This window comes from Ochotona princeps, unplaced genomic scaffold (genome assembly GCF_030435755.1).
Source record: "Ochotona princeps isolate mOchPri1 unplaced genomic scaffold, mOchPri1.hap1 HAP1_SCAFFOLD_574, whole genome shotgun sequence".
NCBI classification, from domain to species: domain Eukaryota; kingdom Metazoa; phylum Chordata; class Mammalia; order Lagomorpha; family Ochotonidae; genus Ochotona; species Ochotona princeps.
This window is the reverse complement of record NW_026697655.1, coordinates 88310-101787: the sequence shown is the minus strand read 5'-3', so window position 1 is coordinate 101787 and position 13478 is coordinate 88310. Positions and strand designations below refer to the sequence as shown.

Sequence of the window (13478 nt, the reverse complement as noted above, 5' to 3'; positions counted from 1 at the left end):
ACGACATCCCCACTGCAGTGCCCTGTGCCCTGCAGCCGGGCAGCACTTCACCCTCACGCTCTCGGCAGACACCCAAGTCCAGCATGTCAGAGAACTCACCTGTCCTCTGGCGCCTCGTGTCGGCTGGAGGCGCAGATGGTGCGAGCCGCGCAGCTCAGGGACCCACCTAAAAACACACACTGACACAAAGCAGAATTGTTTTCAGAGGAATTGCGTGGCCACCCAGTGGGGACACGTGGCAGGACTCTGTAGGGGAAGAAAAGCAAGAGGTCATCCCACCTCCTGAGACTCCAAGATACCAGTCCAACGCCCAACACATTCCTCAGAGGACCAAACCCCGCTTCTCACGAAGCAGCCACAACACTGCTGCTCCCGGCCGCCACTTCCATGTGCCAGGCTTCCGGGGTGGCCGTGTGGGCCTGGGCCAGGTCTGCAGCGCCAGCCCGCAGGGTCTTCTAAAGGGAAGGGTGGATTCTGCCTCCCACCCTGCCATGGCAGGACTCTTCCTGGGGCACTGCCTCCAGCCCAGCATGCCGGTCCCACAGCTGGGCCTCAGAGCATGTCCTGACCGTGTGCCGACAGGTGCCTGCCCTCCTCCCTGTTCCAAAATCCACTTGGCACAGTCCCACTGACACCTGCTGAGGTCCGGTGGGGACTCCGTGGCAGTCTCAGGTCTAAGAAGACGCAAGCCGGCATTGACAGAGAAAGCTGCATTCTATTTATTTAGTATTGACTGTGACACAGGCCAACAGAAGTTCCCACGAGGGCAAATACTCCTCGATGGTTAAGGAGCAGGGAAAGGTTTGCTCACATTCAGCTCATCCAAGTGCACACAACCACACAATGGGGGACCAGCAAGTTCAATTACACTTCCCCTTCCTGTACCTTGCTTAGCTCCAGATCTTGAATGTGCACCTCAGCACAACACTGCACGGCAACAGATCTAGCGCTGCTCCTGGCAGGCAGCGGATAACACGGCACAGTGCAGGCACATCAACAAGGCAGTCACACTACCCAGACACCTTCTGTCTGGGTGACAAAGAAGGCAGGGCAGAGATAGCGAGCGGGAACATGACACATGCATCACGGGGGTCAGAACCCAGGAGGCGGGGCTGCTGGCACGCAGTGCCCTTCACTAACACCTCAGGGCGTCCACAAATGACACACAGGCCCGACACGGCCCTTTGCCGGGACTAGGTCTCAGCACATGCTCGTGGGATTTCCAGACCAAACACAGGTCTTGGTCCCCTTCCATGGCAGCCCCAAATCGCTTGGTCCCCCAGTGGGACCCACACCCAGGACTGGCAGGACAGCATCCCTGCCTGGATTCCTGCAGGTGCCCGCCCCGGGAGCCTCACTTCTCATCCAACCACTGCTTCAGCAGCCTGTGGAACATTCTCTTGCTTTCCTGATGCCTCTCGAGCTGGCACTTCTCCTCTTGCTTCAGCTGCTGCTGCTGGAGGGCCCCTTGGGGCAGGTGGCCAGGCTGGCTGCTCCCCAGGCTGAGGCTCAAGCCACTGAGGCCCTGCACCAGGGTCTCCCACGAGGCCCCGCTCCTCTCCCTGCACAGCCCAGACACACTTGTCTCATTGCTCTGGCAGTACCGACATTCACAGCGGAACCGATTCTGAGCTCTGTCACCTGACGGAGAGACTCTGTTCTCCCTAGCGACCGGGTAAGGTGCCATGTGGTCACGGTGCCTGCGTCTCAGGTGCCCCAGGAATGCCGTCTTCCTCTGGGAGACTGGCAGCCTGTCCCACTGCCTCTGCGGGGGGGTCTTGCCCTCCCTGTACCGCTGCTGCAGCAGCCCCTCTGGGAGCGGCGCAGGGAGGCTGGGGCCGGCTCTGGGGAGCAGCTTCCCCAGGCCCCTCACGAGCTGCTCTGTGGAGGGGGGCTGACAGGTGGCGCTGCCGTCCCCTGAAGTCTCTGCCGTGGATGTCTGGGTGGCGTCAGCAGCCAGCGCTGGGCTCTGTTTCTGGGGTGGATCCATGGGGGTCTAGTCCAAGCTGGAAGCTCCACCCGGCCCGTGAACAGACAGGGAGTCAAGCTGGAGGATCTCAAGCAGCTGGAAGGTAGCAGGGCAGTTGTGTGGCCAGAAGCAAGACTGCAGCAAAGGTTGGCGAAGGAGAAAGAAAACCACAGTCAGTCATCTCACGGGATGCTTCTGCTCCGGCACTTTCTATTTCACAAGAATAACACCCACTTCCCAGGCTGCTCCTGACCACTCCGGACCGAGCCTCTCAAGAGCTTGGTCATTTCCTAAGTGTTTCAGAGGTGGCACCAATGACCGCATCCAGGTGCCCAGTCCCCTTAAACGATGCACTCACTGACATAGATTGCCTGCTGATTTTCCTCACCCAGCCTCCGGCACAATCTGAAGGGGTCATGTGTAACTAGGATGTTCCTGTTGCACACACCCACATGCTTACAGAAAGCCTATCTCCCATAAGCGGCAGGCATTTGCGTCTGGGACTTGGAAGCTGTCACCCACAGGCTTTGTGTCCTGTGACAATGGTTGCTTATGGCTGGGGAAGTGGTCTCCAAACTACCTCATGTGTAAATGAGGATTTGCTTTACTACAAATTGCAGCAACAAAGGGATTACAAATGAGAAAAAAAATAGAGAATCCCAATGAATCCTAAAGCTGGTTCTTTGAAATGATCAATACAATTGATACAGCTGTTCCACGACTAATGGGGGGAAGACCCAGAAGGTGGAGGTTGTGACTAGCAGGGCAGTGGAAATGCTGCCAAGGACTCCGTGTAAACAAACACTGCATCCTAGCCAATAGAATTCAAAAAAACATCAAACACATCATTCACACGGATCAAGTGGGATTCATCCCTGGAACGCAGGGATGGTTCAACATTCAGAAATCCATAAATGTGATACACCACATCCAAAAACTGAAAAACAAGAATAACATAATAGTATCAAGAGACGCAGAAAAAGCTTTCGACAAAATCCAACACCACTTCATGCTAAAAACCCTAACCAAGGTAGGCATAGAAGGAACAATCCGCAACATAATCAAAGCAATATACGAAAAACCCAACGCCAGCATCATACTGAATGGAGAAAAGCTGGAACCCTTCCCACCGAGATCTGGAACAAGACAGGGATGTCCACTATCTCCACTGCTATTTAACATAGTCCTAGAGGCAATCGCTGAGGCCATAAGACAAGAAAAAGAAATCAGAGGAATCCAAATGGGAAACGAAGAAGTCAAACTTTCACTATACGCACATGACATGATCCTTTACATAGAAAAACCAAGAGACTCAACACAGAGACTGCTAGAACTTATACGAGAGTTTGGTAGAGTGCCAGGGTACAAAATTAATGAACAAAAATCAACAGCAATAGTGTATGCAAACAGCCCCAAGATGGAAAAAGATCTAACCAGCAAGATACCATTAAAAAATAACAGAGAAAAGTATGAAGTATCTAGGAATAAATCTAACCAAAAATGTAGGAGACCTTTTTGAAGAAAACTACAAACTACTTAAAAAAGAAATTGAACAAGACCTCAAAAGATGGAGCAACATCCCATGCTCCTGGATAGGTAAAATCAATATCATTAAAATGTCTATACTACCTAAAGCAATATATACATTCAACGCAATCCCAATCAGATTGCCCAAAACATTCTTCATGGAAGTGGAAACAATGATCCAAAGGTTCATCTGGAAGCACAAAAAACCACGGATAGCTAGAACCATCCTGAAGAACAGGAAGTTAGCAGGGGGAATCACAGTTCCGGACCTCTGGACATACTATAGGGCAATGGTTATCAAAACAGCCTGGTACTGGCACAAAGATAGAGAGGAAGATCAATGGAGCAGAATAGAAACACCAGAAGGGAACCCACACAGATACAGCCAAATAATCTTTGACAAAAAGACAAACGACAAGCCAGACAAATGGGAAGGTCTCTTCAATAAATGCTGTTGGGACAACTGGCTGATAGCCTGCAGAAACAAAAAGATAGACCCACATCTCTCACCATACACTAAGATCAAATCTAAATGGATAAAAGACCTAGACCTACATCCAGAAACCTTCAAACGTTTAGAAGAAAATGTTGGAAACACCCTGCAAGATCCAAGGGTAGGTCCTGACTTCCTAAAAAGGACACCAAAGGCAATAGCAATCAAGACCAGAATAAACAAATGGGACCCCATCAAACTAAGAAGCTTCTGCACAGCAAGGGACACAATCAACAAAGTAAAAAAGCAACCCACAGAATGGGAGAAGATCTTTGCGCACTACATAGGTGATAGAGGGCTAATCTCCCGAATATACAAAGAACTCCAAAACAACCAAAATACCAAAACAAACAAGCCACTCAAGAAATGGGCATGGGAAATGGGCAGACATTTCACAAAGGAACAAACCCAAATGGCAAACAAACACATGAAAAAATGCTCAAGTTCCCTGGCAATAAGGGAAATCCAAATTAAAACATCAATGAGGTACCATCTAACACCAGCAAGATTGGCCCACATACAAAGAAACACCAACAACACTTGCTGGCGAGGTTGTGGGGAAAAGGGAACCCTACTCCATTGCTGGTGGGGCTGCAGGTTGGTACAGCCTCTATGGAAATCAGTATGGAGAACACTCAAACAACTCAAAATCTGCATACCATATGATCCAGCAATAGCACTCCTAGGAATATATCCAAAACACCTGTTACACGAGAAACCAACATGCACACCTATGTTCATAGCAGCACAATCAGTAATTGCAAAAACATGGAAGCAACCAAAATGCTCATCAGCAGAAGACTGGATAAGAAAGCTATGGTTCATCTACTCCATGGAATACTACTCAGCTATTAAAAAAAAAAAAAAAAAAAGAAAAGAAAATGCAGTTCTTTGTGGCCAAATGGGCCCAACTGGAAACCATAATGCTAAGGAAAATGAGCCAATCCCAAAAGGTTAGATACCACATGTTTGCCTTAATTTAAGATGAAATGATGTCAATATGAAAAATAGTACCTGTAAAATGTAATATTACCTCAACCTCAAACAGCCTATCTCACATGCAATAAGATATTGTGAATTAGCCAACGAACCAACAATCAATGTGAGTCAGACTGCTTATGATCTACATCAAAGAATTGTAAAACCTAATATACTTTAAATACCCTATGTTATTCTGAAATGGGGCGGGAGAGCGGAGAAATCTTCCATCACCCTATAAGGTGTGAGGAAGACATGAAATAATAGTTACTCCTCACTAGGGTACTGAAGATTTCTCTGCACACCCCTCCTAAAACTGTTCTGCACCTAAACTGATGACATATGTCTTATTAGAGTTATAAGCCAGTCTAGACTAACTGAAAAAAAGAAAAGCCAGGTTCAGCAAAATTAAGCTCCAATGCTATAAAATGCTAAATATTATAATGAAAATAGACACAAGGGCCCGTTGGCGTGGCCTAGCGGCTAAAGTCCTCACCTTGAACGCCCTGGGATCCCATATGGACGCCGGTTCTAATCCCGGCAGCTCCACTTCCCGTCCAGCTCCCTGCTTGTGGCCTGGGAAAGCAGTCGAAGACAGCCCAAAGCTGTGGGACCCTGCACCTGTGTGGGAAACCCGGAAGAGGTTCCTGGCTCCCGGCTTCAGATCGGCGCAGCACTGGCAATTGTGCTCACTTGGGGAGTGAATCATCAGACGGAAGATCTTCCTCTCTGTCTCTCCTCCTCTCTGTATATCTGACTTTGCAATAAAGTAAATAAATCTTAAAAAAAAAAAGAAAAAAGAAAATAGACACAAGACAGCTGAACAGTAATTTATAGCTATTTTAAGAGGTATAGAACTCGGTTGTATATAAACTAAAATTGAAATGTCCATGGAAGTAGTCACAGAATGTTGTTAAGAACTTGCATTTTTTTTAACATATTGGTTTTCAATACTATGTCAATTAATTCCATAACGTTATAAATTGTTGCTGATGTTATGTTGTGGGTTTTAATTGATCGGGATGATACTCTGCTGCCTCTACCTTCAGACCAGAGAAGGTCTCCCCAACAAGCTGTTGAACTTCTCTGGACAATAAGATGCTGGACTCTATGCTTGGTATATGCTTGCAATGAAAGAATCTCAACTGAACTTGAACTGTGGTTATGCAACAAGGTGGAGGAATCCACCATGGGGGGAGGGTATGGGAAGTGGTTGGGGGAATCCCAGTACCTATAAAACTGTCACAGAATACAATGTAATCAATACAAGTTCTACTAGTAAAACAACAACAACAACAAAAACACTGCAGCGCAGATGCAAACACACCAAGGACTCGAGAAGTGTCAGCTATCTCAACACACTCACAAGGAGAGTGTTCACAGCCCCACGGCTTTTGCAAACGGTGACTCGGCACTGAAAGCCTTTGCCAAAAGCACCACAGGTCCAGACCACCCCAGGGGAAATGTTGCCGGATAGCCCGTGAAGAAAGAACCCCAATTTCACACATCATTTCTGGCACAAAACAAAGCACGGGGAGCACTTGGTAATCATTTTATATGGTTAGCGTTTCCCTGATACCAAGAGAAATGAGATTAACATTTGCTCTTAACTTGAGCAAACAATTCTTCAAGAAGAAACTTGTAGTTTGGATGCACAAAGATAGGAAAAGAAGCAGAGACTATGATCAAGTGGGCTTCACAGTCAGAACACAAGGGCTGCTCTGTCCGCCTCAGAAAATCAGACCGGGCGCAGTAGCCTAGCTGATAGGGTTCTTGCACGTGCCAGGATCCCATGTGGGCACCAGTTCTAATCCCGGCAGCCCCACTTCCCATCCACTTCCCTGCTTGTGGCCTGGGAGGGCAGTGGAGGACGGCCCAGGGTCTTGGGACCCTGCACCCACATGGGAGACCCAGAAAGAGGCTCCTGGGTTTGGATCAGCTCAGCCCCGGCCGTTGCGGACACTTCCAGGGTGAGTCACCAGACAGAGGATCAGCCTCTCTGTCGTTCCTGCTCTCTGTATATCTGATTTTCCAATGAAAATAAATAAATCTTAAAAGCAACGAAAATCAATCAACATCCACACAGACTGAGAGGCAGAAACACAATAGGATCTCTTCCAGACCTATATGGAACCCACTCCACAAACTCAGACTGCATGAGGGACACAAGAACCCTAGTCTCCCAGGATTAGACGACAACTTCCAGAACCTGGCTCAGGGCATGTACCCCAAATCCTCCAAGTAGCATCTGAGCTGCTGGTCAAAGACTGGGGGTTTCTCCCCGAGGCTGAGGCCGAGCCCAGGCCATCCACGCTCACCACGGCTGTCACCTTCACGCTGGCAGTCCTGGATGGCACCCTAACGCCACCTAAGCGAGCAACACACAGGTGAGACAGGAGGGAAGCAAAGAGCCCCTTCTAGAACTCATGATCGTCATCCTCAAAGCAATGTGTCTCCCGCTAGACCCCAACAACGAAGGGGTGCATCTGGGAAGTACGGTGACAAGCTTAGCACCTGGAAGGCGAGCTGAGGACCGAGAAAGAGAAAGTTACAAAAGGTCCTGTTTACCACAGCCCCCCACACCATGAACAGCTGGCTACACAGGAAAAGAGCACAATGGCTGCCAGGCCTGTGTGCCAGCCCCTATGACACACATCAAGACAAGACCAAGGAACTGGACAGCAACGATGTGCTCAGACTGGAAGAATCAACATGAGGAAAACAGTCAGTGGCCCCCAACTTGATGCATAAATTAATGTGGTGAGGGAAACGGCCCCCATCTGGCACTTTCTTTCCAGCTCCACGAGCTTCCTGGCATTCACAGGCCTTCAGCAGTCCCACTGCAAGGGTCCACCCTAGAGTACCCAGGAGCTTACTTCACGCGAAAACCGCCAGGAGAGACAGCCTGAACCCTATTCAGGAGTGTCTGGACCAGAAACAACATCACCGTCCCACTGTGGATCAACAGATCACACACAATCTGTAGTTCGCAGAAAACAGAAGACTGCGGAACGTTACCCCAGAACAGACGGCTGACAGACAGGAGAAATTCACCCTGGATGTCAGACTCAGTGAGCAGAGAGGCCCATTGAGGAGGCTATGAGCTGGGAGACCTGCCCGCCTGCCAACACAGACACACAGAGGGAGACTGCTTTTCCCAGCTAACTGGAGGGGAGAGAAGGGCTCTTGCACAGGCGCAGCGCAGGGAGTTGCTCAGGGTGAAGGCCTCTCTAATCACCATCTGGGCCCTCTGTAAGCAAGCCCCTCACTCAGCACTTCAGTCCTGCAGAATCTGGCTTTCCCCGTACTGTAGAGGAAATTGCTGCATGGAGAGGGTGCAGGTGAACCTGCGGTCGCACAGACAGAAAGCATGAAGATGCTCTCCCAGGCAGGCCAGGCTCCAGGCGCACACACTGCCAGTGTTAGATGTTCGGCCCCCTGCAAAGTCTGAGAGATCCAGTTCACACAGGAAGGTCTGGGAGCTGGCCAGTGCTGGTGCCGAGAGTACGAAACAGACACAGGCAGTACTGACGATCCTTTATCAGTGCCAGGCTCTGGTCTCAGCACCACAAATGCTGCCTACAGGCTCAGAGCTCTCACTGGCATGCACTCCAGGGTGGGCACGGTGAGCATCAATAGCTAAGGCCGTCCAGGCAAACGAGGTGGGGGCTGAGCACCACCCAGGGTCTTGCATGTACTTTGGTACTAAAACCAGTGACACACACTACTTCCTACAGCTTTTCCAAAAGGTGTAAAATATCCCCAGAATGTGAACTTAGTACAGTTGAAACACACAGTGTAAACACTGAATAATGGCCAGAAACTGTGCTTCTGAGCTGAGTGCAGTGCCAGAGCAGAAGCAGGCCCTGTGCCACCTCACCAATCCTTGCATGTTAGCCAAAGTTGGACCTGCACCTGCCTCCCAAGGGTGCTGTGTGTGTGGGAGGGCTCCCCTGAAAGCCCCATCCTCCTGGGTGCAGAACAGAGATGCTTCCGTGGCATCACTACAAAACATCCTGGCAGGCCGTGACCCTCGGGATGCCCACCTTAGCGTGGAAAGAAGAAAATGGGGAGATGGGATATGGTGCTTATATGAGGGCCATCCGTGCAGGTGGACTAGGAGAGAGAGCGCGCAGAAGCAAAAGGAGAGGAAGTGGGGGAAGGAACGGAAGAGGAGGGCTAATCAAAGCAACAGGAAGAGGAGGAGGGGACCATCTCCTGCTGGGGGTTCAGTGCTCACGGGGACTAGGCCCAGGTCACTGATCCCTGCGCTAACCCCCTGTGTGCTTCTGATGTTGGCCCGCAGGATGTCCACGGCAGCACCCAGGCTGTCCCCTGACTGCGTGGCTCTGTGTGCCCACTAAGCCTTGCTCAGTGTTCCTCTACTGAACAGGGAGGAATCGGAGGAACTGACAGGTGGCCCCAGGCATGGGTGAAAGGGGATAAACCAGACAGCAGACAATGCAGGCTCTGGCAGACAGAATAGGGGACAGAAGACACAATGTTCCCCATACCTTGCTGGCTCACACTTTGAGCAGGTCCTGCCTCATCCCGCCTTCCTCCATCACCAGCTGAGAACCAGCTGGTGTGATGACAGCCAGACACCACCAACGAAGGGCAAACTGGGCTGCACTGGTTGATGTGGTACTGACAGGGTCAGGATGAAAAGAGCTGAAAACCTACGTTGAGCTCTCTGCAGTACGTGCTTATGCTCAGGGAATTGATTTCAACACACAGAACGCAATGGTGGGATGGCACACTGCCCCGCGCCTGTGGCAGTGCAGGCACCAGCACTCCTAGGAGTCCCCCTGTCTGGGCACCTGCTGAACACCAGGCTCCAGGAGCTGTGCTTGACAGGTTTTGCCCACCTGCCTTTTCCTGTGTGGTAACTGGCCTCCAAGGGTTCACAGTGGGGCCCAGGCAGCCGCACTGAATAGGACACCAGACACCCCAGGTCACTGGCCAGGGCAGGTGGAAGTGTGTGGGTGCTGGGGACACAGAGGAGCACCCCGCAGCCCAGGTGGTTGGGCATGGCTTCTTCCCAAGGTGTGTGGTCATCCGCACCTGCAGAGGAGAGGACTGGGGAGCAGAGAGCCTCAGCAGCTCCCTCTGGCTGCACAGCTCAGCAGTGCAGGAGACCGGCTCTCACTTGGGCACCCTGAAATAAAAAAAGGCGCGGTTTGCTTCACTGCAGTGACCTCTACCTTTCACACTGTTCCCCGACGTCACCCACATCCACCATGGGTTCTCACCCCTTGGGTCTCCTTCCCTTCATATTCTCAGCATGGGACCAACGCAGGGCACATTCCACTGTGGCAAGCCGACTTCTAAGAACAACACGAGGCTCCTTGCAGAAGGATCGTCCAGCCCCAACCCAACATCACGTCATGTTCACCAGTGTGTTCCACCCTCCTGCCGGGTAAAGGATGCCATCACCACAGCTTCACAGCCCTTTCACCCCCTCTCAGCTTCCCTTTAAGTGTCATCCACATTGAAGTGGAAACAGCAAAGTGAATACTGCCCCACACACCTTGTTCACGAAAAAGCAACCAAACGGCAAGACTGGCCGTAAGCGCCATGCCCCTTGCACAGAGAGCTGCTGAACTTGGGTTTCTTAACACACCCACACCCCCCCTTTCCCCTCACTTCTTTGGCTGCAACCACAAGGGCTCAGTCAAGCCAGGCCGCTGAGTTTTCCTTTCTGAAGAAAGAATCGATGAGGGCCGCACACACGCACGAAGAGTACACATCCACGGAGCTGGGTAGCTACAGGGACAGAGGATAGGACACCAAAACGGAGATTCCCCCACATGGCTGACCCCTCCAGGTGGACTGCCCTCAAACCAGAGAAGGGGGTGCCTTCTTCCCTACATACTGTCCCCAGGTTCCACCAGGGACCTGAAAGCAACGGCATAGTAACGCAGCTAACACAGCCCGCTGAACCCAGATCTGTTGTCACCTGAGGGCGGGCGCATCTCTCTCTAAGGCTCTCTCCCCTGAAGGCTTCCACACTGGAAGTGCGGGTTTTCCTTGAAATCTCAGCAGGGGCTCTGTCTTAGACTGGGAGTGGGAGCCAAGGCAACAGGAGTCTGCACCTGTTGCTCACTGCTTCCCGCCAGTTCCCTCCCTGTGCTCAGCACTGCCCGGGGATGTTTCAGGGCCGCTTGCAGGTTAACCAGGGCCAGCCCCGGCTAGAGAGGCAGATGCGCCACGAGGGGACTGTCCAAGCGCCATTCCGCCTTGCAGCAGGTGGGCGCTCAGGAAAGGCGGTCACTGTGCCCTTGGAACGCTCCTTTTCCGGGGCCCTCGGAGGCTCCTGGGCCCCGACACCAGGGCACACCTGCCTGTTCTAAAAGAGTCTCGCTGTCTGCGTGTCTTGGGTTCGCATGCGGGCTGGGCCTCCGCGCGTCTCTCCCACCCGCTCCTGTCTCTCCCTCTCCCTCTGGCTCTCCCTGTCTCGGCCGCGCGGCTCTCCCCGGATTCCATCTCTGCGGCGCACAGGCTCCCCTGTCTCTCTCCGTCCCTCTCCCCCCGCCCCTTCTCTCTCGGTCCCTCAGCTTCCAACGGCCTCCGTCTCCCTCGCGCCCACGCTCTCTGGGCCTCCGGCTCGGGCTCTCTCACGCGCGTTTCCTCAGGAGCAGCTCCCGCCGTCCGCCCCGGCGCCGCCGCCTCCTCGGCGCTGGGGACGCAGCGCGGCGCGGGGCGCGGGCCGCGGGAGGGTTAAGAACACCGAGACGAGCCCTCCGCCGCCCGCTAGAGAGGCCGCACCGTGCAGGGGCGTCTGCGGGTGGTCTGCGTCAGAACGCCGCGACGCCCTGGTCCGAGTGGACGTTCCGGGGAGCGTGCGCGCTCGAGGACGCGCTCAGGGCGCAGCGGGCGTGGGGGGCGCGCTCGGGGTCGGCGCAGTGCCGGGGGCGCGCTCGGGGCGCCGCGGGCTTGGGGGGCGCGTTCGGGGCTGGAGCTGGCAGGTGCGATGCCGCAAGAAGGGACGGCGAGGAGCCGTCGGTCCCGTGGCGCAGGGTTGGCGGTGGCACTGGGGCCTCTCTCAGGAATCTGGTTTCTGGACCGGTCCCGAGGTCGTGGGAAGAGATTCTGAACAGAGTGGGTGACTCCGGGGGAGGGGGCTTAGGGAGCGGGGCTGAGATTGGAGGAGGGCGCCTGCTCCACCACTGGCTGGCTGCCTCTGGTCTAGAGCAGCCCCTGCCTGCTCCTGGCTTATGCGCAGCAACAGGAGCGCAAGGGGAGTTAAGCAATGGACATTATCCAGACTCCTGAAAGGCGACATGCATTCCCACCTCATCAGAGTGTCTGGGCTGGGTGGTGGTTTGCCTTTTTTTTTTTTTTTCCATTCCCAAGGCGGGAGGGGAAGGATGAGTTGAGCTGGCCATCTTAGAGTGGGTTGGAGGACTCTAATCAGGAGAGGTCTCAATTAGCTGAACTTGTCTCCAATTTCACGGGAAACCTTGGAGGGTGAGGCAGAGCAGAGTAGGAGGGACCTGCAGCCCTGAGCCTGTGGGAGTCCCGAGTGAGGTTGGACAGTGCCATGGTCCTGGGAAGGCCCATGGAGAAGGGTAGTTCTTTGTGGTCAGCCACTGCCCGTAACGGGACAGTGTGCAGAGACGCCTCCAGTGTGGCTCACTCAGGCGTCAGGAAGTCGGTGCCACAGGGCCCACCAGAGCCCAGTAACAGGACGTCCTTGCTGGCTGCCCAAGCAGGTCCGTAGGTCAGGAGGGAGCTGGCCTTTGTGCCCTGCAGGAAACTGAGCCAAGAGCTTCACTGTGCAGGTGGAACCGGGCAGGGTTCCTGGATCCCCACGAAAGAGGCCATGGGGATGAACTATTCCAGAGAGTGGGCAGTATCCCATTTCCCAGATGAGGCTCCTAGGCCCCAGAGCCACAAGTAGCGTGCCCAGATCGCTGGAGGAGTTGGGGGTGGGTCTTTGACTGACATCCCTGTGTGTGAGCCTTCATGGTCTCTGTGTCATACAGCGAATGTTCCAGATCTTCAGTTCTGGCTCCTTCAGCTCCCCTTAGCTGTGGGCCTCTTGAGGCAGCTGCTGAGGCCTCAGGCGGATGGCACTCAGGGAGTCCGAGACAACAGTGGGTCAGCAGTGATGCTCACACAACAAAGACAGCGTTACAGACCCTGGGTGCTCAAGGCTGACCCCATGGCCTGGGCAGAGATTGGAGCCCCAAGCACAAGGTGGGAGGGTGGGAACCAGGAGGGGTTTCCCTGAGGCACCCCAAACAGCCAACATACTAGATGCTTAAAAATTCTAGCCTTTTGTGTGATGGCTCAGTTTCTCCAAGTGCCTTAGCGGGGAGCTGGACCGAAAGTACCACAGCTAGGACTCAAACCTGTACCCCTATGGGATACTAGTTCTAGAGGCAGCAGCTTAACCTGCTCCAAATCTTTGTTAGACCAAAATGGAACTAATCCTCCCCTTGTACTGCTGGGATCCCGTATGGGCCTGGGTTCATGTCCAGCTGCTCCACTTCCCATGTAGCTCCC

At 53.1% G+C, this 13478-nt stretch overlaps 1 protein-coding gene across 3 annotated transcripts; it reads right to left on the bottom strand.

Moving 5' to 3' along the window:
• Positions 1–695: 695 nt before the first annotated feature.
• On the bottom strand, positions 696–11810 carry LOC131479021 (protein FAM156A/FAM156B-like). 3 transcript variants are annotated; one of them, XM_058659666.1, is made up of 4 exons: positions 11589–11810; positions 10220–10379; positions 9836–10125; positions 696–2104 (listed from the first exon to the last, which is right to left on the bottom strand). In XM_058659666.1, the coding sequence occupies exon 4, from the start codon at positions 1988–1990 to the stop codon at positions 1355–1357; it is 636 nt and encodes a 211-aa protein (XP_058515649.1). In that variant the 5' UTR covers positions 1991–2104; positions 9836–10125; positions 10220–10379; positions 11589–11810; the 3' UTR covers positions 696–1354. The 3 variants fall into 3 exon arrangements, with proteins under 3 accessions (XP_058515649.1, XP_058515648.1, XP_058515650.1); XM_058659665.1 differs by having other exon boundaries at positions 10032–10125; XM_058659667.1 differs by lacking the exon at positions 9836–10125.
• Positions 11811–13478: the final 1668 nt, after the last annotated feature.

What these genes read in the sequence shown, in the direction of transcription:
- LOC131479021 (XM_058659666.1), bottom strand. Translation starts at nt 1,990, where the DNA reads ATGGATCCACCCCAGAAACAGAGCCCAGCGCTGGCTGCTGACGCCACC.